The following is a 25,892-nucleotide window of genomic DNA, read 5'->3' as shown; positions in this document are numbered from 1 at the left end:
GCCAAAAAAAAAAAAAAAAAAAGTATATGCTACAAGGAGTCAGAGACTTAATATGCAATTTGAAATGCGTGAAATAATTCGTACTCTTTCGACAGTTGGAGTTGGCCATAAAAAAGGGTAGACTATTGTAATGCAAAAACAGGTACTCCAAGGTTTTTAAGATCTTATAGCACCTTAATTCACACAGTTAAAGGACTTGTTTACCATCTATGCAGATGTTTTACCTTTGAACCAAACTGAAGCAAAATTGGCCGCAAGATTTTAAAGAAATAAGTAATTCGTTTTACTTATTCTTTATTACTTAAAGAAATAAGTAATTAAAAAGTATTGGGAAAATTGGAGAAATAAAAGTATAAAGCAAAAAATCAAGATTGAATTACTTAGATATTTATGGTAAGATATACATGCCTGTTTATGTCATCTTTGAGATCATACAGTACTTAATTTAACATCCTACATTCATTTTAATTTAAATTGTAAGCATTTTCTCATATATTTAAAATCATTCATGTATATTTTTGCACACAATGCTTTTCCATGGTATTTACTACATTGCTTGAGTTCATTAAAAAGCTATACCATTTTATTTCTCTATTGCTGCATGTTTGCATTGTTTCATATATTTATTATGAATAGTGCTATACTCAACATCATTTCAATAAATCTATATCTAAAATCTTATCATTTCCTTGAGAGAGATTCTTAAGGTCAACGGATACATAAGCATGTCCACATCCCACATCCTCTTGATTTTAAAATTAGCTTTACTTAAATAGATTTATGTTGTATTGGTTCAGGGATTTCAGCAAAGGCATGAACCAAATCTGTTAATGAGAAAAATTTACCCTACTGCTAATAAGGAAAGAGAACCACCTATTGAATACTGAACTTTTGAATTTCTTGGCCTCAGGAGTGACTTGGATTAACCTTGTTTGACTCATTTTCATTGCCAGAGTAACAATTCAAGGCAGGATTCCACAAAGGCCCTTGTACAAATCAGCACTTACTTTTTTTTTTTTTTCTTTTTAAATGACATTTTAAAAATCCTAAGCTTTTTCTGGAAAATATCAAGAGAAAATAAATGATGACTTGAAACATAAAGGCATATTCTGTCTTGTCTCATGATTTACATACTCTTTGAAGGAAAACAAAAAACATACACGTGAAATACTGGCCAACTTCCCTGCGGTGATGAATATAAGTACACGTCTCACGAATTTTAGCTACAGAGAACCATGGAATGTCACTTCTATAGATAATCTGGCTGACTGGTTTGGCTAAGAGGTATGTTAGGAATTGTTCTGTGGCTGAAAAAAAAAAAAATATATATATATATATATATATTTTTTTTTTTGAACAAGTGGCCATACCTGATGCATATGGAAGCTCGAGCCAGGAGTCCAGTCACAGCCACTGTAGAAGCAACGCCGAGTAGTTATGTTGTGAGCCACACGGGAAACCCGAAAGTATCTTCTCTTAACACAGTCACAGTTCACTTATGTGCACCATTAGGGAAAACAGCTTTTTAAAAGCAAATGTTCCAAATGAACCAAGTCTTTGCCTCTGAGTGCCAACACGTTCTGACGGCTCCCTCAAATACAGCAATGCTACTAAGGTTGCTGCCTCCTTAACTGAATGAGGCAGATTATAAGGTAGCTGTTATTGATGAGCCAAGGTCATTTTTTAAACCACAATTACTGTTCAGTTACTCTCAGAGCTTGTGTGTCCTTACTCTAAATGTTACCAGATTACGGTGTTTAAGTTCCTTTTTTTCCATTGATACCAAGTTCCCTGTTATTTCTTGTTACTATAAACATGCTTGCTTTTTACCAGAGCGCTCCATCTCTCATCTGTTATTTTTAATCTGTTAGTGAAAGTTCATTAGAAACCTACTCAAAATAAAGCAGCCCCTACATGGCGATTCAAGGAACTACCCCATGGGTAGATCTTTGGTACATGAAACTATGAAAATTTATTTTGGTTTCTGAAGGCTTTGCAAGGTGTCCTGATCTGTGGTCATTTCAGATAGTGAAGTTGTTCATGTAAATCCTAATAGACATAATAACAATTATTCATATCAACTGATTATTTGCTGTAGCCTTTGACCTGGCTTTCTTGCTTTGATTCATACCTCTCCACAGGTTAGCTATAGTGATCCTTTAAAAGAATCTAAGTTTCATATCATTTCTCTGTTTAAAACCTTCTGGTGGTTTCCTCAGACTTAGAATAAATTCAGGCATGTTTTCACCATGGCATGTACAGGTGAAAACATGGCATGTACAAGCTTATCACCTTCTTTCCGACCTCTTTTGCACACTCTGATTTCTTGGTGTTCCTTGAACAGGCAATGGACTCTTATCTGAGGATATGGGCACTCAGTGTTTTCTTATCCTGACACCTCTTCTCTGCTTGGCTTTCTCCCTCATTTCATTCAGATCTTTTCAAATTTCAGCTCCTCAGGACTTCCAGGAGCATGTAATTCAATACAGCATCCCTTGTCACTCTCCATCCCCTGAGCCTATTTTATTTTCTTCAGAGTACTTCTAACATCTGAAATGATCTTACAATATGTGTTTATTGTCTATCACCCCTCTAAGAATGTAAACTCCATGAAAGCCAGGGTTTTGTTTTATTCAAGAACACATATCCGATTCCAGAAAAAGAATGCCTAGAGGGGCTCAAGAAATAATTTTTCAAAGAATGACCTGTTACTTAATTCCTATTACAGTCCTAAGAGGTAGACATTACTGAATGTCCATTTCACAGGGTAATCAAATTGAAACTCTGAGAAGTCAAATAAACTTGTCCAAACCCCATAGCCACTAAGTACCAAAGGCAGGGGACCTGGGAAAAAGGGAGGAGGGCATACCTTGTGTGTGCTTGGCCTGATGTATTTTAGATACAATCAATGAAGCCGCTTGGATATGCCAAATACACAAGAAGCAAATGTGACTTGAGAACAAGTTGCATGGGAGAGAAAAGAAAAATGTTAGTATAAAAGTTCTTATTTTCCCAAAGGGGGAAGGGGAGCACTTGTGGCTGAATGTTCTATTCTGGACACTAAAGCAGAAACATATGATATAGTTAAATATGACCCTGAGGCCACTGGGGAGTGGGAACAGAAGCCACCGGGGTTCAAGTGAGTCTCCTGGTAGCCAGAGCAAAGCAGGGGGAGATGAAGTCTGGGACCATCACAGCAACTTGGCTGCAGGCCTGCATCTCTGTAGTGAAGCTCCCTGAGGTGGCACTAAATGTACATGTCAGTCCTGACCAACTGATTAGAAGCTGAACACCAGCTGCCCCTGTGTACTCTTGGCCAAGTATCCTTACAAGTAGGACAAACAAAAAAAGGGGAATTATAAAGAAAAATGATGGTGTGACAGTATTGGGTGTGATACACACAAGGTTGGCCAGTGAGATGCCCCTTTAAAGGATGGACTTATTGTCCAGCTGCTGGGGAGTCAGTTGGGTCAGCGGGCTTTTAACCTTTAGGATCTGTCTCGAATGCAGAGCTGCAAGACCTGAGGTCATGCCCATCCCAGAGCAGCTACATCCAACATCTGAGAGGTAGATGTCCAAAGGCCCAGGGTTTTTGACCTAACCCAGGACATTGAGATGGAAAAAACCAGCTCCAGAGCTCTCCTCCAGGTGGGCCGAGGCTGGCGGGCCTGCGTCACAGTTCTGTTGCTTCAGCTTATTCATCTTTCTTTGCCATTTCCTTTCACAGGTGTTGATCCCCAATGACTATCTTGCACTATTAACTCCTTTCAACATCTGCTACTGCAGAACCCAACCTGTGAAGTTAGGTTTAGTCATTAGCCAATAAGATGCCTCTACTGATTCACTGGGAGGAAGAGGCAGGCCCTGGTTATCCAGGGATGAGCAGAAATGTCAGAGGCTTTGACCTCAAGGACAGCTCTTGCTTAGTGAGGGTGACATACCTTAAACAGAAAAAAAAAAAAAATATATATATATATATATATATGTGTGTGTGTGTGTGTGTATATATGTGTGTGTATGTATATATGTGTGTGTATATATATATGTGTGTGTGTATATATATGTGTGTGTGTGTATATATGTGTGTATATATGTGTGTGTGTGTATATATATGTGTGTGTGCGTGTGTGTGTATATACACATATAGTACAAAGCGCCAGTAGGGTCTGTGGGGAAAAACAAAACAAAAAACCCAAAATAGTGACAACTCTGTGAGCATATGTGTAAAGGACTGCATTTTCATGTTAATATTATAACGTACACACATACTCAGAATTTGCTATCAAAGTAACACTGTAACAAAACTGGTGGTGTCACAAAATCTTGTCTTTATTCTATCCTTTCAAACCTGCAATCTAAAACAACCATTCAGTTACTTATTAATGTCCTTATCAAGCTAGATCACTGGTAAAAGGAACGATGGCCTGCGGATTTCTGGGATACAGAAGGCAAAGGGAGATACCAGTCAGCATCTATCATTTCTACCTGGTTGGCATCCATCTTCTTCCTCATGGCATCTTAGTTTCCTGGGGTGAACTGCCTTCTCCCCTACTTCAGTTCATCTTGTATTCGTGAAGGTGGGTCATCCACATTTGAGTAACTGGGAGCAGTATTTCTCCATCCAGTTCAGGACCGTGCACATCATCTCAGGCTGACCTGTGTTTCTGGACTTGGACAGAACTATTAGGCAAGATGCTCTCAGACCAGTAGGATCAGAAAGCTGGCAGAATGGAAGTCTTGAGCATCTGGAGGCCACTGTTTTGCCCAAGAAGGAAGCTGACTGAACCCCTTAAAAGCTGGCTTCAGAGCAACACTTAAAATTACACTTGGGACATCAGTAACAACAGGTCTTACTATTGTCATTTTATTATGTTATGGTATCATTTCTGAAAATAAACACACTCATCCTAGAGTCTCTACAATCTTTAAGAGTCTAACCTCTTTTCAGGAAGTAGAAGAATGAAGGAGCATTCTTAGTAGTCATTTGATAAAAATTATCCATTATTCTTGACATTCAAAATTAAATGCAATGATTAAAAAAATAATACACGACCATTTATATCATAATATTTAGAATCATGTAGTTTCCAGTGTGAGAATTTAGTCATGCCGGGAAAGGAAGGGACGGCAGCGGCGGAAAAACACATGTCCTCATAAAACATACCTAAAGAGGGTGCTTAGGATGACTCGTGTTAAGGATTTAAACATAAGGCTGCTCTTCTCAGGAAATGAGGTTAGCTTTCTAAAGGGTATTCACTTCTGACATCTCGAGTCCTGATTTCAGGGGCTGCAGGCTGTGCACCTTTGTGCCACACTTAGGGCAAGCAAAGGACATGTCGAATAAGAAGCTACTCTTCAAGCAGTAGTAACAGAAAACGTGCTGGCATCCCATGGTGTGGGGCATGGTGGGCCACTCCCCGCATAGAGCGCACAGTTTGCCGCTGGTGCCTAACGCACCATCACCACTGGGGGCGCCCGTCACAGGGGTGCACCAGGCGGAGAGCTTGGCTTTCATCTTCTGGATATTGACAAGGGGCAGGAGGAAAATCAGAAACTCGGCAAAGCCGTGCCAGAGGAGTTCCCTATTCATATACTCAAAGCCCACATCACGGACATTTTGGGGCTTGCAAAACACGGAATGGATGCCCAGGAGACGTTCCGTCAAAGTGGCAAACTTGCCCCTTTGAAGGAAAATTAAGAAATTAATCAACCCGCCGAGCTTCAGAAGTCCCACCACGAGATGCACACACTGTTTGGCTTTCTTGAAGGATGCGAAGTGACGGTTTCGAAACACATCGTAGCACCGTTCCTCGAGCCACTTCCCACCGATTGTACAGATGGCGTACCAGAGCTTTTGAGTTTTACTTGGTGGCTGGTATCTCAGGTCTGGCGAAAAGTCGTTCTTGTATTGAATATTCAAAACTGACTGTCCCACTGTGGCATTTTTAGAGTAGATGGTGAATCTCCACAAGAAAAGCCACAAGAATGCTTTCACCTCTGGTTCAAAGCGGGCTAATAGCCCTGGCTTAAATCCATGAAAGCACTGAGTAAACTGGGACCAAACGAGCTGCTCCAGGGCCTTGTTTAGTTCAAGTGCATCCAACTGACTGATTCTGAGCACTCTGTTTGCCTGCTTTGAATTCTCGTCTCTGGAAGCCATGCCTTCTCTGAAGGTTTCTAGGAAAAAGTACAATTAGAGACCATCACCAAATAAGCTGCTGTCTTGTACTACCTTCTTGATTTACACTTAGAAAACGGTGACACACATACAACACAGGACACAGAGGAGATGGGCCTTTCAGTAGCATCAAAGCAGCCCAGTGAACAAGCACTTCTTGGAACTTCCTCTTTCTCTTCCCTCTCTCCTTCCCTTTCTTTTCTCATCTTTTCTACTTTTTTTTGGGGGGGGGCCCTCTTCATCAAAGAAATAAGTTTTAGCCAGGTGCATCCTATTTCCACAAATGTTCCCCTAGGTAATCCTCATTGGTCAGATATTTTAAGGGGAGAGAAAAATCCCGAGGCTTACAGCGATGAGGCTGAATAATAACATATGACTAATGGAGAAATACATGAACTGAATAAATACAATGAACCATCTGCAATGGATAGTCAGTCAAGACCTCAGTTTAACTTCCAGCACTTCTCCTGACTCCAGAGGAATATTTTTAACAAGTCATTTAATCTTTTTTCAAGGACATTTTTACATTTTTGAAGGAAGTTAGGAGAAAAAAAAATGAGTGTCTATTATTCTATCACACTATCACAGAAAATAAATATAGAAGAAAGCACCATGGATGCAGAAATGTCATTATTAGGATACTAAAAAGGTGCATGTAGTTTTCTAAGAAAAGTACACTATGTTGTAAAAATAGACACTGAAATCATTTTATAAATATACTAAGGAATAAATAGGTATTAAAGGGATAAGAATTTTTACAATGAAGTAGAAAAAACTGATTAATGGCTAGCTAGGTATGAAAGAGCCATTCAAAACACATTCATTAAATGCCTATTATGTGCAAGTCAGTGTATTTAAGCCACCCAGCAGCTGCCGTGGTAAAGGGGTATAGAGACCAGTTTAGATGTTTTACATTTTATTAATGAACTGGCAAATCCAAACTAAGATAACAAATCTGTTAAATTTAGTTTCTAAAATAGGCCCTCAACCCACAGGGCTTGATTATGATCTCTGGGCGTTTGAAAAGCCCAATGCATGAACAGAACACAGAGTTAGAGAAGGAGGCATAGAACCCTCTGAAGTTCAATGCCACCAACTGTGTGGCAGTTGTGACCTTGGTCATTTCACCTAGTCTACGCCTAGGTTTCTTCACTTACAACCAAGGGCTGAAGAAAAAATAACCTCTAAAATCCTTTTATACTCTTATTATTTCATAATCTTTTTATAAAATTACATAAACATTATGGAAAAATAGGAAACAAAAATGACTATGAGGGGTTTTCATTGTTGCTCAGTAGGTTAAGAACCCAACTAGTATCCATGAGGATTCGGGTTTGATCCCTGGCCTTGCTCAGTGGGTTAAGGAGCAAGCTGCAGCATAAGTTGTAGATGCGGCTCGGATCTGGTGTTGCTGTGGCTGTGGTGTAGGCCAGCAGCTGCAGCTCTGATTTGACCCCTAGCCTGAGAACTTCCATATGCCACAGAGAAGGCCCTTAAAAAAAAAAAAGGACAAAAAAAAAAAAAGTGCTGTTTTCTTCTCAAACAGGATTAGTGAGAGGAATGCTTCTCACCGATAAATGAGATGATCTTAACTTTTCCCCCTTCCTGCAGCTCCCTCAAGACCCAACAACCTAGAGTTACATTATTGAGAATTTTTGCTGCAAGTTCTGTGAAATCTTTGCCTCATACTAGCCAGGAGCTACAGGAGAGAAAGGGGGTAAGGTCAGAGTTCCCGGTCCTCTGTTCTTCTAATCTATTCATGGCTCTCCCCTCCCAACCCCATCCCTAAGCCTCCCCTCATTCTGGCTGCTCTGAGCTCTCCCCTGGATGACATCTAATTGGTCTATCTTACCTTTTGCCTCCTTCAGTGCATTGCGCATTTCCCACACTTGAGTCCTTTGGAAACACGAGCCTTCCCAAATCTACCCCAGGCTGCTTTCCTTCCTAGTGCTTCCACCTCTAGTCACAAAGGGCCTCCTTCCCTTGTTCGCTAGTGGACATTTGCTGTCTGTTCCCTGTTCTTTGACTGAACAACACACATGGTACCAAGTTTTTCAGTACTAGCTTAGGGACCACTTCCTTTCTGACTCTCCAAAGTTGAGTTAGCGGCCTCTTCTAGCTGTTTCTTTAGCACTCTGTCTTGGCCTTTATGTACTGACAGTACATAAACTATGTTGATACTTCATACACTGTACATGTAACTACTCTTTAATTGCTTGTTTCCTCCACTAGAGATAAGCCCTGTTGCAAAGATTGAGCCTTGTCACCAATGAATCTTAGCAATCAGCGCAGTGCCTGGTACTACTCCGCAAACAGTCGACGAGTGGAGTACTGAACAGGATGAAAGTCTGGGGTGGGTGAAGTGTACCAAATACAAATTCCCGCCCAAGGGCCTTTAAAACTGTTTCGAGTTACCATATCCAGGCCGCTGGTTACTACTTCTTTCAACATATGTTTGTTGCTCATCTGCTATTTCGCAATGAATGTGCCAGAGCTAGTGATAAAATGGAAGAACAGACACTGTCTCAACCCTTGTGGGGACTATAATCTAGCAAGTGGGAAGAGGGGGAGAGGAAGAGTCTTGCTGCAAATAATAGGCAATTACAATTCAATGTGATCGATGACGTGCAAGGGAAAATTCAGAGGATTATGTTCACAACTAGACCTCTGTAGGCCAAAGGCGGCGTCATGGAAGAGGCAAGATCTATGGGGCCACCTGAAGGATTACAGTGTCAGGTGGGTAGAGGAAGGGAAGAATATCAATGGAGGGAACAATGGGTGCTGAGGACCAGAGAAAAGGCTGGAAAGGAAAGCAGGAGACCAATGCTAAAGGTCCTAAAAGCCAAGCTGAGTCTACTGCATTTTATCAAGAAGGTAATGGGGAGCCACTGGATAGCCATAAGCAAAGAACTAACGAACATGCATTTCAGACTGCCTGTTCTGGCCACATGGAGAATGGATTACAGGCTGAGACACGGGAGGCACAGAGACCAATTAAGGTGATTGTTAACATGATTTAGTAAGAAACTAATGATGGTCCAAATGAGAAAGGTATCCATGGGGATGGAGGGAAATAGGTATCTTTGAAAGCTGCAAGGTGGAAGAATTGACATGATTTAGTGAGAAGGGAGCCAAAAATAACTGACTTGAGTAATGGACTGGATGGTAGTCCAATTCTCCAAAACGGGAAACACATGCAGAGATATAGGTTTAAAGGGAGAGATAATAAATCTGTGTGGTTTTAGAGACCTAGGTTCCTAGGGGACAGCTAAGTAGAAAAGCTCAGGAGGCAGTTATGGGGATATGGGAGAGAAGAGCTGGGCGGAGATTCTGAGACTGAGCCCTCTCTCATGGGACCAATCTATTTGAAATCTACTTGATCAATTTAAATGCTACTACAATCAGGAAGGTGGTGATCTAAAGATGGAAGGATCTTGTCCATTTACAACACATTCGATTTCTTTGTATCAGTGTAATCTTATTCTCATAGTTTCCTACTGCAGGTACTGTGGCATTTCATTGGAGACATCACTGCTATCACACATCCTTGGCCTTTCGCTCTTTCTCTGCTGGGGTCTTCACATCACGGAACCATAGTCTCTGTGCTTATAGCCCAGCCGTCTTCAAACTTGAGATCGCATCATATGGTGGACTTATTAGAGTACAGCCCCTCTGTTCCAGAGTTTCTGACTCAGTTGGCCTGGATGGGGAGCCAAGAATCTGCATCCCCAGCAAGTTCTCTGGTGATGTGGTTAAATACGGGGCTAATCCATTTCAAAGTGAAATTCACAATCTGTGGCCATATCTGTGATCCATATGGCCTGATGCTGCATGCCAGCCCTCCTACTCATTTCCGGCTGGTCTAGAGAGGCTGTCACCAATCTTGCACTGATTCAAATTTTCTCTTTCTGCTGTTAAGCTTGTCCTTGTGAGACTGAGACCATTCAAGGATTCCATTCTATAAGCAACGTCAAGACAGCGCCTGGCCCTGCCAGATGCCTGGGACACAGAGATAAGGCCTCATCCTGGATCTCTCTTAAAGGCTCCAACCAAGGTCTGCACAAGGGAGGCAGGCAAGTTAATGGACAGGTTGGGCAGTATCACAAGGTTCTCAAAGATAATGCATAAAATTTCAAAACCACCTCAATAGAAAACTAATTCCAAAACTTACGCAAAAAAATTAGTAAATGAGATTATTTTTCTCATTCTTTTCTGCAGTTTACAAATTTTCTCTAGTTAACTTACTTATGTAATTAAGAACAAAACTAAACCATTATTTTAAAAACCTCATAAACCAAAATCTGTAAAATTTTGTGTTCACGGAGTTCCCATTGTGACTTAGTGGGTTAAGAACCCACTAGTATCCATGAGAATGTGAGTTCAATCTCTGGCCTCACTCAGTGGATTAAGGATCCAGTGTTGCTGCAAACTGTGGCATAGGTCATATATGTGGCTCAGATCTGGCATTGCTGTGGCTGTGGTGTAGGCTGGCAGCTGCAGCTCTGATTCGACCCCTTGCCTGGGAACTTCCATATGCTGCAGGTGTAGCCCTTGCCACCCCCTCCCTGCCCCCAAAAAGGTTCATATGTATGAAATCATCTCTTTCTTACCTCATTATTGGCCCTGGGATAAAGTACAGACTTCTCAGGCCTAACCTAGCCCAATTCTGACTCCATCTATGTAACCATATCACCCATTATTCACCAATAGAGGCTTTAATTTCAGACTACCCTTCAGTTCTGCCTCTGTACCTTTTCTCACATACCTAAAACACCTTCTCTACCAACTCCACCATCTGCTTTTCACCTTCCAACCTTATTTCAACATCCTCCACAAAACTTTCATAACCCTCTCCAATTCCCATCATCTGTTTAACTCTCACAGCAAATGTGTGTGCCAAGGGCTTGAACTCTCAACTCTGTATTGTGATTTCAGTCATGTCAACGCATCATTCCCTAGGTTGATTATGAACTAGTTAAGGGAGAGCGCTTTGTACCTGGCTGTCAAGGTGTCTGCCACCAAGAGAGTGAATTTGATACCTCAGTTTTCCTCGTGCAAAATTCTATAATCAGGATAAGTGGGACTAGGACGTGTTAACTCTTCTACTGTAACAGTGTGGACACAACTGAGCGTCTTCCCCAGCTTTCGTATTCTGTGGTCAGCCAGATAAGGGAGGCTCTCTTATTTGCCAAGTAGTCTTGAAAAGCTGGGACTGTACTAGACATCAAATTCAAGTCCAATGCTACCAATCCCCTCCCTTCACCCCTTCCCTGCACCCAATATTAAACCAGATGGATTACTACTTTTCTCAGCGCAGTTATCACATGAAATACATGGCTTGTGTTAGAGGGCTGGTTGTGCCCATTATGTATCTTCAAAAATCAGAGTCACAGTCAGTTCTTGTGCATCTTACAGAATTACCACGAAGATGGGCTTGTGGCAGTTGCTCAGTAAGTGTCTGGTGAACCCACATGCAGTGAAATAAGTAGTTGGGTAGCGAGTGGCAAGGGACTGACTGAACACTGCTTGAGCGCATCCAGGTGAACTGGGGGTGGTGAGCGATGCCTCTCAGCTTCCTCACTTGTGCCGAGGGAGAGACTAGTCAGAGAGAGTGGTTTCTCAGAAGAACCATCTTTTCCTCATTTCTCATTTCTGGAGGAATCATACTAAAGAACATTTAGGAAAGACAGGGAATTGTTAATGGCTGCCAGAAGACTTAACATATTCTCTGACCAATCCAATAGTTAACAGTTCTTATTATCAAAAAATTCGTCCTTATCCCTTCTGTTACAGTTTAAGATTTTTTTTTTTCTTTCCTCTTCTTTGCCCCAGTCCTGGCCTCGGTGCAGATTAAGAACAGCTGGACTCGGTCTCCTCCCTCCGTGAGACTCTTTACTAGACCAGAAGACTATTATTAAACTGCACTTCGGCCTTTGCTCGCTCAGATGAATAGTTTGTTTCTGTATTGTTCTGTGTTAGGTTTTTGTTTCCAACATTTTAGTCTTTTTTTTTGTGACTTCTTTTAGTTGTAAACATAGAACAGACACTGTCCACTACACACCATGGTTTGTGAAAGTAGAACCCCTGCCCCCCCCCCCCCCCATGCTCTATCTTCCTGGGCTGGCAGCTGTGACCTACGAGAAAGGACAGGTTGAAAAGCAGATAGGCTTAGGCTCAAGCTCTGGCTTGTCACTTCGTCGCTCTGCGATCTTAAAAAAGTCATTGGCTGGAGTTCCCGTCGTGGCACAGTGGTTAACGAATCCGACTAGGAACCATGAGGTTGCGGGTTCGGTCCCTGGCCTTGCTCAGTGGGTTAAGGATCCGGCGTTGCCGTGAGCTGTGGTGTAGGTTGCAGATGCGGCTCGGATCCCGCGTTGCTGTGGCTCTGGCATAGGCCGGGGGCTACAGTTCCGAGTGGACCCCTAGCCTGGGAACCTCCATATGCCGCGGGAGCGGACCAAGAAATAGCAAAAAGACAAAAAATAAATTAAAAAAAAAAAAAAAAGTCATTGGCTTCAGATTCTTCTAGAAGTTGGCCATGAACAGTCACCTCACAGTGTTGCTGAGATTAAAGCAGATAATGTTGTGAACATGGTTTGGAAATGGGGAAGCAGTATTATGACTGTATTATTGTTACTTTGGCTAGGGATGAGCGGAAGGAGAAGCGGACTCAGTAGATTTTGCCAAGTCTCACTTCAAAAGACTGAAATCTTCATTATTACTCATTGAATGCCTCAATCAACCTGTAGTAAAAGGATTTTTTTCCCAGGAAATACTGATTACACCATTAAAATATAATTGTGCCAGCTACACAGTGAACATGATGTCACCATGATGCGGGCGTTGGGGGGGGGCGTGGATGGGAAGGGGCAGCGCTCATCACACCTTTTTTTTTTTTGCCCATGCCCATGGCATGTAGATGTTCCTGAGCCAGTGATTGAACCCACATCACAGCAGCAACTTAAGCCAATGCAGTGACAATGCCAGATCCTTCCTTAACCCCGTGCACCACATGAGAACTACATGACACCCTTAACCTGCATTGTATCTGGAAGGAGATGCTGGGGTGTGGATTCCCAGGGAATGGTGATGGTCTTGGATGACCTGCTCTCTGAGGTGTTCCACCCCCATCCTCAGAGTTATGCCTATTACCCAGAAGCAAAGAAACCTCAGGAAGGCACACTGATAAAATCTGACTGGAGGGTGCTTTGCTGAACAGGGCCTGGTGGGTACAGGTATTCTAGAACACTGGCGTTAGAGAAGGGAAGCACTCAGGAAGAGAAGAAACTGATGAAATCAAAATCGCTAGAAGTTCAATTAATTTGATTATGGACCATCTTCCCTCCACTGCTGGTCAATAAGATTTGCTCATAATAGGTGAAGAACACAAACAATGCCAACAAGGCCTTTAAATCACATAAAGTTATTCTCCATTTAATGTAAGAAGTTTGTGTTTCAGTGAATTCTAATTCTCTGACAAACTGCTCCTCAATTTAACCGATGCATCTTGAGTGCCTACAAAATGCCAGGTATTCTCCTAAGAACCAGGGATTTGATCCATATATTTAACTCTCTGTTAATTTCCTTTTATTCGAGCATTTTTAAAGGTATAGAATGTTTAGTGTAATCAAGAATAGCTACTGATCTCTGAAGCAAAGAATGAATCTCGAAATATGAAAACATCCTAAAGGATCACAAAACTCTCTGGAACAGAAAAAGGTAAAATGGCATTTAATGGTGTGCAAACTCCAGAAAGGTGCAGGCACTGACCCCAGCCATCGCCTACCTGGGAAACACAGGGGCGGGTTCCAACAGGAGCCATGCCCTTCGTCATTTAATCCCCATGGATGTGGCTGCCCTTGTTAGGAAGTAAAGAAACAAGTCATCTCCTGTCACCAGAGCAGACCCGTGTGTCAGGAGAGACAGGCTGAAAAGTCAACCCCCTGCAAAAAGACCCAGTTTTAAGGAAATTAGATTGATTTTGGAGGAATGAGTAATCATTGAAGAGAAGAGACAAAACAGGATATCAATTTTAAGAGATTAATCTGATGGCAGAGTTCAATAAGACGAAGGAAAGGAAAACCTCAATTCTGGAAGACCAATTAAAGGATCCCTGCGATGTTTCAACGGCCTTAACTAAAGTGCTTATTAATAACTTTCTGAACAGGTCATAGTAATTTAACTTGCTTCACTGAGAACTATGAAAATAAAAAAGATGATGGTGTCCTCACACTTTCCAATCAAAAATCCCCAACTTTCCTGGAAAATCAATACTTTTTCTGACTGCCACACTGACCGCTAACCACACCCAACTATTGGTCAGTCTACTTCAACTCTCAAAAATTTAAGTAAGGGTTAAAAATTCCATATTAATGGTTCTTTTTTTGTCTCTTTAGGGCCACACCCTGCATATGGAAAGTCCCAGGCTAGGGGTCTAATCAGGGCTGTAGCAGCTGGCCTACACCACAGCTACAGACACGCCAGATCTGAGCCTCATCTGAGACTTACAACACAGCTCAAGGCAACACAGGATCCTTAACCCACTGAGTGAGGCCAGGTATCGAACCCATGTCCTCATGAGTATTAGTCAGGATCATTACTACTGAGCCACAATGGGAATTCCCATACTAATGGTTCTTGCAGGTTAATACCTGGGTTCCCAAAAGTAGGTTCAAACACGAATAGGTTAAAAAATAAAATATAAAGGAAACTTTTTTTTTTTTTAAGTTGGGATTGCTTTGAATTGAAACAAACACCATCAGATTTAATTATTTAATTCAAATTTGTTTTTCTGGGAATGCCAAAAACAGGTGATGCTTTTTCCTACACTGCCATGAAATCTCATTCTTTTAATACACAATCCTATCACCCTCTCCCTCCGCATTTCCCAAACTATACTTAGTTAAGATTCTAAAAAGCTAACCCTGGGGGAAACATTTATGGCCATACAAAGAGACATATAACAATAATTAATTAGAAGTATAATTGGCATTCAATAAATGAGTGTTTAGTGAAGGACACTATGTTAAGGACATGTGAAAAAGATCCTTAAGGCAAAGTCAAGACCAGATAAAAAGTATAGCATCTACGAGGGTTAGCGTGATTAACTTGTCACATAAATACGTTTCAGACAAAATGATCTAGGGCTAAAAACTCTTAAAAAGGTCTCCTGCTGACATTTTATCACGAGACATGTCACAATGCTTTTCTTTCACAGGAAAAAAAACAACTGAAAATTTGTTTGCAAAGAGTGGCGAATAGATGACCTTACCCCTTAAATAACTCACGCTTTCCCTTCAAGCTTTTCATTCCCCAAATAAAACTTTGTCATCTCTATTGCATTCCAAAACCAAACAAATGATTGTATCTCACTAAAGAGGGAAGAATTTTTCAGGATGTGTTCCAGCGCTTTTATTGAGTAAAGTACAAATTATGAATGAATATATTTTATTTAAAAACATGCTATTGACAGAAATCTATCAATAATAATGTGGGTATTGTCAAGGGCCTGTCAATATTAATGTAATTATGATTAAGGGGATGACATGGATTTTTAGCTATAATACCAAGTAACATCTCCTCCATTGCTGCTATCAATACACACATTATTATTGACCTGTTCTGAGACGCTCAGGACTAGATGTATTACCATTAGGCATATCTGTCAATGCATACTGCCTACAAAAATTCTACATTTAAATTTACAGTCCTGTAAACTTTGTTAGCAGAAACACATGATTCCCAAGGAATTGCTAAGGTTTCAAACCCATCCATGCATCTCTTGCCAGGCTCTCCTCTTCCAGATCTATAATAACCAACTCATTTTTAGTATGACAATGTTGCTGCCATGCTATCCTAAGGGTTCTCGTAACCAAAATGGATGACACCCATATATTCATTTTTTTCCTTTTTGAAGCATGATGGAGGATAATGTGAGAAAAAGAATGTATATGTGTATGTGTGACTGGGTCACTTTGCTGTAGAATAGAAAACTGACAGAACACTGTAAACCAACTATAATGGAAAAAATAAAAATCATTTAAAAAAAATAAATCACTTACAGAAAAAAAAAAAGAAATTTTAACCAGCATTTCATATTAGGAGGTTATAAGAATAAAGTTCTATAACCCAAGATCTGAAGCTCTGAACCTATACTTTACTATTTCATTTCCTTTGTGTAGTCAGATAGATTTACTGTCCATTGTATTGAAATCAATACTAATAAATGGGACATGCATCAAAGAGAGATTTAACAGGACACTGATTCCCAGAACACATTTCAAACAGGAGCAAAAGAGAAAAAGCTATGGCTGGGACTCATCAGAACACTGTGACCTCTGGCACTGTGAACACGCCTAGAAATCAACAACTGCAAGTTCAAATCCCACTTCTTCCACGCGCTTGCTAAGTGACTTGTCACTGCTCTTCTGTTTCTCTCTTTCATCAAATGTAAACTAGTTTACAGAGATCTGATGTTATAAATCCTAATTGTGCTCATTTGGATACAGATAAGACATGCAGAATTAAAAAATTCCCTTATGGACACTAGATCTATTACTCTTAAAGGCTATCTTCATCAAATTCCAAATGGAATTTTTTTTGCAGGGGAGAGTGGTGGTAGTGGGTATACAACAGAATGTTTCCAAAATAAATCTGAAGGATAAACTTCAAAATAGCATGCATTTCTCAAAAAGATGAACAACGATAAGTAACCTGCTCTAGCGGAAGGGAAATACACTTTTTGTTTGAAGAGGGAATTCAACTCAAAGACTACTATCTTTAAGACTATAATTAGTCTGGCATAATTGAGCACCTTACCTATTTCCCTTACAGTTTATTTACTCAAGTATCTAAAAGTAACACAAAATACTTTCCTTAAACCCCAAAACAGAATTGTCCATATCTCACCCTCGCTTTACAAATACATCTGTAAGGAAATAGCATGGCCCTCAGAATCTTTTCTTTCAGAAAGTCGATACTTCGGAGTCTTGGAGAGAGAAGGCACACTGTGGAAATAAAGAGCAAGTATCGGTGAGCATGTGGGGGAGAAGAGTCACTCTGCTTCTGTTTAGCGCTGTGTTCTAACCCAGGTTCACCAACGGGCGGTAGGATCGGTGTGACTCTGGACAAGTCATTTGCCACACTATATATACTCTTTAGCAGTTTATTTAAAAAAAAAAAACAAAAAAACTGAATAAAACACTGCAAAATCTACCTCTCTTGAATCCTTACAGGAATTGTTTTAGAAAACCCTGGAAAAGAAAGAGAAAAAGAAGAAAAAAGAAGAGGACAGGACAGGACAGTTACTTCTGACTGCAAAAATGCTAACATTGAACATGAGTTTGGAGAAGGCTAGAGAAAATGGAGAGATCAGAACAGTATCCACAAGACAGAGACTTAGTCCTCATGGAAAAAAAGAGCACAGCCTGATGGAAGACAATCCCAACCAATTTGTGCGTTTACAACTGCAGTAAACCTACACCACTTAGGTCCTGGTTATGGAGTGCTAATAAGCGACTACCACCACTAAGTGCCCTTTGCAAAATTCAGTATTCAATCATTTAATCCTTACAAGATTCTCTTATTATTTTTAACACAAGGAAACTGAGGCACAGAGAGATGAGCTGACTGATGAACCCAATTAACAATAGCAGGACCATCTGTGGTACCAGTGTCCTCGGTGATGATGGACCTGAAAGAGGAACATAAACACTTCAGGACAGCACAGCAGGATGTGCAGACGGGGCTGTTTAAGAGGCTAAGTACTAAGCGATGGATGAAGAGTATAGGCAGGAACTACAGCAAAAAAATGCAACCTGAGGATGAACAAACAAGAGCCAAGTGAGACTGACAGAGCAACTAGATCTGTAAGTACTCTATAAACTTGGAAGAGGACTTTAGGATCTAATTGCCTGAGAATTCTAAATGACGTGAAGATTTCTGGAACACATGTTTAATTGCACATTTTAGGGCACTGGACAGAATGTGAAAACAGCCACAAGGTAACAGAAGTTTTGGCAATGGAAAAGGAGGAAGTATCACGTGATATGGTTTATGAATGAGGCACTAGATGTTTTCTTCACAGGTCTTCATCTTATTTAATCCTCATAACCCAGTAAATATTACACCAATTTTAAGAAATCAAAAAAATTTTTTTTTTTGTCTTTTTAGGGCTGCACTGGCAGCCTATGAAAGTTCCCAAGCTAGGGGTCGAATGGGAGCTGCAGCTGTCACCTTGCACCACAGCCACAGCAATGCCAGATCCAAGTTGTGTCTGCAACTTATACCACAGGACATGGCAATGCTGGATCAAGGCCAGGGATCGAACCCTCATCCTCATGAATACCAGTTGAATTTGTTACCACTGAGCCTTGACTGGAATGCCGAGAAGTTAAAAATTAAGAGAAGACTGACCAACTGTTTAAGGTCCAGCTGGCCATTGGTAAATTTCTGGTAACACTAGAGAAATGGTGGAACACACAAAAGGAAGTTAGGGGTATGGATATTTGGTAATCTTGGACCAAATTCAATCCTGCAGAACTGAAAGCAAACATTTTTCCCTTCAGAATATTCCCAAGACCAGACTGCCAGTCAAATCTTGGGACTGTGGATGGAGGAAGAGTTTAAAGGAATGTGGGAAAGTTCCTGTGTTGCCTGAGAAGCACCTCATCTACTTTCCCTGCCTTTCCATGTGGTCAGAGAACCCTTCAAAGTGACTGAATGTCGAATCCGAACCAGAATATGCAGATGAAAAAAAGGAGGGTCGAGCATTCATTTAACTGTAATGAACACATACAATATGTGAAGCAGAGGTAAGGCCAACTCACCTGAAGAAAGGAACAGATGTGCATAATCAAAACAGAATCATTGTAGAGCACCTGGTTTTTAGGGTTTAGTAGTAAGAAGAAAGGAAAAATGACTGAGACGAAATTTCATTTCTCCTTAGGCACAGGCAGGTAAGAAAAAAAAAAGCAATCTGGGGTTTCATGGTGGCTCAGCCCGTTAAGGATCCTGTGTCATCACTGTAGCTGCTCTGGTCTCTGATGTGGCTTGGGTTAGATCCTTGGCCCTGGAACTTCTACATGACTTTGGTGAGGCCAAAAATAAATAAGTAAATAAACAAAAAGGAACCTATAAAAGGGCTTTTTTTCCCCTTTTTTGTATAGCCATACCTATGACATATGGAAGTCCGCAGGCTGGGCTAGGGACTGAATCTGATCTGCAGCTGTGACCTATGCTGTTCTGGATCCTTTAACCCAGTGTGCCAGGCTGGGGATGAAATCTAAACCTCCACAGCGAGCTGGTACAGTCGGTCTGATACAGTCGGTCGGATTCTTAACCCACTGTATCACAGCAGGAACTCCAGAAAAGGGCAATTTGAATTCACAGAGGGGAAGAGGTTGGGAAGTTAATAGCCCACAAATGGAAAGGCAGAAGGTGCTAGACATCCTCTTTCCTGCTTCCACATTCCTGCCCAGAAATCACAGCACTAGGATGATAGATGTGGGGAAACTGGAGCAGTTCAGGCCTTTTCTTCTGAGGTTTCTTCTACACTCCCAAGGAACTGGGGAAGAACATGGAATGTTTAGAAACTGCTGTTGTTTCACAGTGAAAAGAAAAAAGGGAACATCCAATTTGCTTCTAGGTTTTCCAACCGAGGTAATCAAGGGAGGAAAAAAGGAGCCAGTGATTATAAGCAGAACCTTTGTCCAGAAATAAAGATTGTGCATATTGCATACCTTTGCCTGGTTTAACAGGAACCGGGCATGGTGGAGTTCAAGAGGCAAATAAAAGTAAAATTTACCTGATGCTATGAGGAAAATGTGGGCCAGGACTTGAAACTTTACTAGCAAGGTGATGCTAAGCAAGACTGCTAACATCTTTAAGGTTTAGCTACTGGGAATTCTCTGCTAGCCTAATGGGTTGAGGCTCCTGTGTTCTCACCACTGTGGCTCTGGTTGCTGCTGTGGGGCACAGATTTGATCCCTGGTGCAGGAATTCCCACATACTACTGTGTGGCAAAAATGAACCCCCCCCAAAAAAATGAGACAACCTGAAATAAACTCTCATTAAAAAAAATAAGGTTCAGCTACTCAATACGTTAAATGGAAAATATCTGCCCTATTATTATTATGAGCTTTGAATATAAACAAAAATTTATGGCTAAAATTAGAAAAAAATAAGGGGAAGAGAGAAAAATAAAAGAAATTATGATTCTGATAATAAAGAAAGAATTAAATTTAAAATTTGTAGCTATTAAAGAAGATTAAATATAGAGAGGTTTGTGGCTTTTGTTAATGAATTAACTCTGAACATATATATTTTATTATTAAAGCATCTGTAATGCACACTAAGAATGATTATCCTAGGAAACAAAATTTTAACCCCATAAGGAAACAGATCATCTACTCAAAGATGTGAATTTAATATTCCTAACAGGACCCCTGTTTTTCAAGCAGAACACAAAAAATGGCTGGTCTCATAAAATACTGCTGAGGGTCTGCTGGCTCTTTCTCTTCTCTGCTTGGCTCTGCAGGAAATTTCTATGGAACCGTTTTAAAATCACAGATTGAGTACAACTCCTAATTTCTAAAAATGAGAATAAGGCCAAGAGGTAGAGCTAGTCAAAAAAAAACCAAAACAAAACCAGAGTCCGAAGTAGAACTCAATTCTCTTGCCTGAGTCCAGCATTCTTTCTACTGTGTTCTATTCTATTTCCTTTCCTCTTTTTTTTAAAGGACAAAATAAGAGGTTCTCTTTTTGACCTGTAGGTAATTCCATTCTCTTCTTCCAAATCTCCTTCTGGCTCAAGACCACTCAACTCTAATAATCTTTCTGGATACAAGTAATGGATAAAATGGTCGAGATCAGGGAGAAGATAAAGTGAAAAAGAAAAAGGTAGAGTCGGCCATCTCCAAGTTTATTCTGTTCAGGCTTAACTAAAGGCAACTCATGAGGAGAAGGTGTTTAGACTACAAACTGTGGTCTGGATGGAGCCTCAGCCTCCCTGTAATTGCTTGAAATTGTTCAGGTAGAAGTTTTCCAGGGACGTCACAGAATTCCAGACATGTTGGACGTGACCGGTCAAAAACTTGGTCTCATTCTGAAACAGTCCCTTTTCACTAAATGTAGTATTCTGGGACAATGGAACCTAAAGAAATAAGTAAATAATGTCTTTTAATTTAAGGCCTCAGAATAAAGATGATTTCTACATCCCATTTTTTCTCAAAAATCAATAAGTATAACGAACACATCGCAAGCAATTTTCTAAGAAAATCCCCAATAGCTCTTTCTCCCCAAGAAAATGAGAAGTGCTTTTGAGTTCAGAGGCTTTCAAAAGTGTTGGAAACTTAAGCATACTCATTTTTTTTCTGGTACCAAATAGAACGTTTTACACGAGCCATCAAATATTAAAGTTTTGACCCTGAATAATTCTTAAGCCGAATAAGAGTTAAATCTCAACGCCAAGTGCGAGGAAAAGATTTCCAAATGTGTTTAGAAAGTCACTTCGTAGAATGCAAATGAGCTTAAGTCTAGCAGAGTTTGCCTTTTTTTTTTTTCTTCTTTCTAAGGCTGCGACCCTAAGACTACTTTTAGGGGTTTAGGTTTGCTCCATTGCCTTCCCCCCAAACCGGACTTTTATTTGCCTCTTCCAGAAAGACAAGGAAGCCAATAAAACTGGGAAACAAGCAAAGGGCGACAATTACAAGGTCGTGAAACTCCACGCCCTCCCAGCTGTAAGCAAGCTCTCAGGTTTGCACGCCAGCTCTCTCGGGCGACACTGACCTTAGGAGTCTGAGAAACGCCCCACTCCAAGTAACTGTTCCTGAAACATTCTCTGGTAAACTTGGCTTTTCCTAGCAGAACCTAGGTTCCCCAGGCTTCCGGAACTCGCGGGTTTACGGAGTGACGCAGGACCCGGAAGTGTCGGGAAAAAAGGGGAAACTAAACCAATCAGAAATACGCTTTAGCGCGCTGCGGAAGGCAGGGGAGGGACCAGCCACGGAGGAGCCGAAGAGCCGAAGAGCCGAAGAGCCGAAAAGCCGAAGGGCAGAAAGGCCGAAGAGCCGAAGAGTATGTTCGCGCGCGCTGGTTGGTCTACAGGCAGATGAGGAAAGCCGTTTCTGATTGGCAGGAAAGTCGCGAACCCGGTAGCCCCGGGTCTGGGGCCGCGCGTGGCGAGGCCTTGGTGTCGAGGGGCCGCGGGGAGGCCGGGGCTCTCGAGGGCAGGGCTTTCCCTGTCTTCGGACGCCGGCAGCCGGCTTCCGGACAAGCGCCGCCGAGTGGCGGCGGGGCGCCTCCGCCTGTTCGGGCCTCTTCGCTGCCGTGGGTGGAGGGCCCACCTCGGGATGGCCCAGTGGAGAAGGGAGCTTCCGAGTGGGGCGTCACCTGTGGGGCTGTTTGGGGGTGCGTGGCAGCCGTGAGTGGTGGCTTGTTGACCTCTGCGGGCCCAGGAAGGCAGGTGACCCGGTCTAGACCGCGGTGCGCCCGGCAAAGCCGGAAGAACTGGATATGCTCGCATAAATCAGGTCCTAACCGCAGGGTTGGTCTCAGTCACTCTAGCTCCTAGAATCGCCCATCCCTGAGGAATGAGGCGATTTTTCTAGGACTGGAAGCCGAAGGAATGTGTTTTTTTCAGCGTTTAGCAGGCACTTATATGTTGCCAGTGTTCAGAATCTCCACTGCCCATTCATTTATAGAATGGATGGCACTGCCTGGCCGGTTTGCTCTAACGTTTGAATGAAATCAGGTGCGTAAAGCTTCCTGCACACAGTAGGTCTTAGTTTTAGCTCTTGTCTACCGCGCCCAGGAACGCTGTGTCCTACGATTCTGTACTGTTAAAAGACTTTGGAGAGCTCATCCCAAAGAAGCAGTGTTAACAAGAGAGTTGTTTGTTTTGTTTTAATTATCCCATGGAACAGTTAATTTAAAACGTTGTAAATAAGATGAAAGAGCATTTATCAATGAAGTCTAACACCGTTCAGATTTATCTTTACCTTAAGGATGCACAGTTAACGACACTTAAAACCTGGAATTTTGTTGTCTTCCATATATTAAGGAGGTCTTGGAAAGATCAGGCCTAAGAGGAAGAGGATGACTGTTTCTTGAATTAGTGAAATTCACACAACCTGAACCAACAGTCCAAATGAGATAAGAGTAGGAGCTACGAGCTGCTAGGGTGTGCAATTCACTTAGGTACAGGAGGGGCGTTTTCTCCCGAGCTCCAGTTGGCCATAGTAGACGCTAGCCGCCTTAAGTGTGGGTAGGCCGTATTGAGTCTGCTCTAAGTGTAAAATGCACTCTGGGTTTCTAAGATAAAGTATGAGGAGAAAATAGTGTAAAAGATCTCATTTTGTTTTGGTTGTATTGGTTGTACATGTTGACATGACAATAATGAAAAATTTAAATTACCCACGGGGTTCGTGTTATGCTTCTGTTGTGCCGTTGGGATAAGAAAATCTCTTTGAAGAAGACTGTCTTTCATTTAGCAATTGAGAACAGAGGTAGCCCTGTTGTACTTCTCAGGTAGGCCTACATAGGTACTTAATTTTTATGCAGGTGTGAAAATAGGACCCAAAAAAGATCAGCATAGGGGACATGTTCAGAAAGTAAGTTCTAATTCATGGAGCCTTATGTATGTTATATGAATGTCACAATATCTGTTGATAATAAAAAAAGATACCAACTTTGTTTTTTTTTCTGGCAACTCCTGTGGCATGCAGAATTTCTGGAGCCAAGGATTGAACGCACACCACAGCAGCAACCCAAACCACAGCAGTGGCAACTCTGGATGCTTACTGTGCCATAAGGGAACTCCCTTGAAATCTTTGAATTATGTCTAATGAATCTGATTAAGAGGGCAAAACATTTAGAACATTTAAGATTTCTGTTGAAAATATTTCAGATAGGTTCTGGGTCTATCATTTAATCTCTAGAAATAGTAAACGTTTTTAGTTTTCCATTGAGCTAGCAAGCTGAGGTTTCAGGGGAGCTTTGTTTCCAGTTTTTTATACTTGCTTTAAAATTATATTTAGTTTTCCTTCATTTATTTAACAAAAGCCTGCTGGGGGGCAGGGTGTTGCTAGGCAGTGTTGCTGTAAAGGTGATCACCCAGACATTGCCCTTACTCTCTTAGAGCTAATGATCAAATTCAGAGACAGTGAAAAAGTATATAATAACCAAGGCATAGTGCATTTTGCCTTTGAATAAGAGCTTTCCCTCTGTAAATTCAACATGTTAATTGTTTTAAGCCTAGAATTTATATATTCTGGCCCACATATTAATGAAGAGTCTTACTGGGACTTGACTGTGGGCATAAGATGTATCATTAAAAAATCAAAGTATACTTAACTCATATGTTAATTATGAGAACTGAAAGAAGAAAAACATTAAATTTGAATCTTTACCTTTAAATATAAAAATATTCCTATAAATATGAAGAAATTACAATAGCAACTTATTTATGATACCTTCTTTTAGCCTTTCAGCAGCTTCTAGGTTCTAAGGAATTTAATAATAGAAATGTAAAGGAGACATTGATTTATGCCCCTAACATAGTTTAAAATTGCTGACTTTAAAAAGTAAAATTTATTTTAGCATATTACAGAGTTCTTAAATCAATATATTTGAGTCTTTTAGGAAAAAAAAGGTAAACATAAATCTTATGTTAGTTTGCTGCTGCTGTTATAACAAATTACCACAAAGTTAGTGGCTGAAAGCAACACCAGTGTATTACCTTATAGTTCTATGGTTGGAAGTCCAGCTCGGGTCTCCCTGGACTAAAATTAAGGTGTCCACAGGTCTGTGTTCCTTTCTAGAGGGTCTAAGGGAAGAATCTTTCTTTTTTTTTGGATATTCAGATTATTGACCAGATTCATTTCCTCGCTGTGGTGTGGTACTGAGATCCCTCTTTCCTTGCTGGCTTTCAGCTGAGAGATGTGCCCTGCTTCAAGAAGCCTTTCATGTTCCTTGGTCCATCTTGCTCCATCCTCAAAGCCAGCAGTGGTGGCTTTGAGATCCTCTCATCCTTTTGATTTCTTTCTTTTTTTTTTTTTTCTTTTTTTTTGGGTCTTTTTAGGGCCTCACCCATAGCACAATATGGAAGTTCCCAGGCTAGGGGTCTAATCGGAGCTGTAGCTGCCAGCCTACACCACAGGCTCATGGCAATGCCAGATCCTTAACCCACTGAGCAGGGCCAGAGATCAAACCTGAGTCCTCATGGGTACTAGTCAGGTTCGTTACTGCTGAGCCACAATGGGAACTCCTCATCCTTCTGATTTCTCTTACCTTTGCTTCTGTTGTTTCATCTCTCTAATTTCAGTCTGTTAAGACTCCAATTAAGTTGGGCCTCCCTAGATAATCCATATGTCTCCATATCAAGGTCCTTAACCTTAAGCATATCTCTCTAGTCCCTCGTGCGGTGGTGAATGAACATGTTCCTACATTCCAGGGATTAGGGCGTGGACATTTTTAGGGGCTGTTATTCTATCTACCACAGGTCTTAATTAGGTCCATGCAGTATATCTTATCAATACTCTCAGTATTTTAGGAGAGAATAATAATGTTTATAATAATAGGTAGATTTTATGGATGGGTAATATGTTCCAGGGACTATTCTAAACTCTTTTCCTGCATTTACTCATTTAGTCCTCAGAAATGCCTGAGGAGACAAGCACTATTATCATCCCCACTTACAGAAAGGGAGTCAGGTATA

General features: G+C 41.1%; 1 protein-coding gene across 5 annotated transcripts; it reads right to left on the bottom strand.

Annotated features, from left to right (window-relative positions):
• Positions 4,306-22,093, bottom strand: PEX2 (peroxisomal biogenesis factor 2). Of its 5 annotated transcripts, none has more exons than XM_021088533.1 (3): positions 21,965-22,093; positions 17,087-17,184; positions 4,306-6,177 (listed from the first exon to the last, which is right to left on the bottom strand). In XM_021088533.1, exon 3 carries the CDS (start codon positions 6,158-6,160, stop codon positions 5,243-5,245), a length of 918 nt encoding a protein of 305 aa, XP_020944192.1. In that variant the 5' UTR covers positions 6,161-6,177; positions 17,087-17,184; positions 21,965-22,093; the 3' UTR covers positions 4,306-5,242. The 5 variants fall into 5 exon arrangements, with proteins under 5 accessions (XP_020944192.1, XP_005663074.1, XP_020944191.1 ...); XM_005663017.3 differs by lacking the exon at positions 17,087-17,184 and adding an exon at positions 8,031-10,234; XM_021088532.1 differs by lacking the exon at positions 17,087-17,184 and adding an exon at positions 19,006-21,329 and having other exon boundaries at positions 21,965-22,091.

Source organism: Sus scrofa, chromosome 4 (assembly GCF_000003025.6).
Source record: "Sus scrofa isolate TJ Tabasco breed Duroc chromosome 4, Sscrofa11.1, whole genome shotgun sequence".
Classification (NCBI taxonomy): domain Eukaryota; kingdom Metazoa; phylum Chordata; class Mammalia; order Artiodactyla; family Suidae; genus Sus; species Sus scrofa.
The sequence above is the reverse complement of the archived record's forward strand: the minus strand, read 5'-3'. Positions and strand labels throughout refer to the sequence as shown.

What these genes read in the sequence shown, in the direction of transcription:
- PEX2 (XM_005663017.3), bottom strand. Translation starts at nt 8,058, where the DNA reads ATGCGCAATGCACTGAAGGAGGCAAAAG. An exon ending in TGCACTGAAGGAGGCAAAAG is followed by an intron (nt 6,178 to 8,030) that starts GTAAGATAGACC and finishes ACTTTTTCCTAG; the next exon opens with AAACCTTCAGAGAAGGCATG.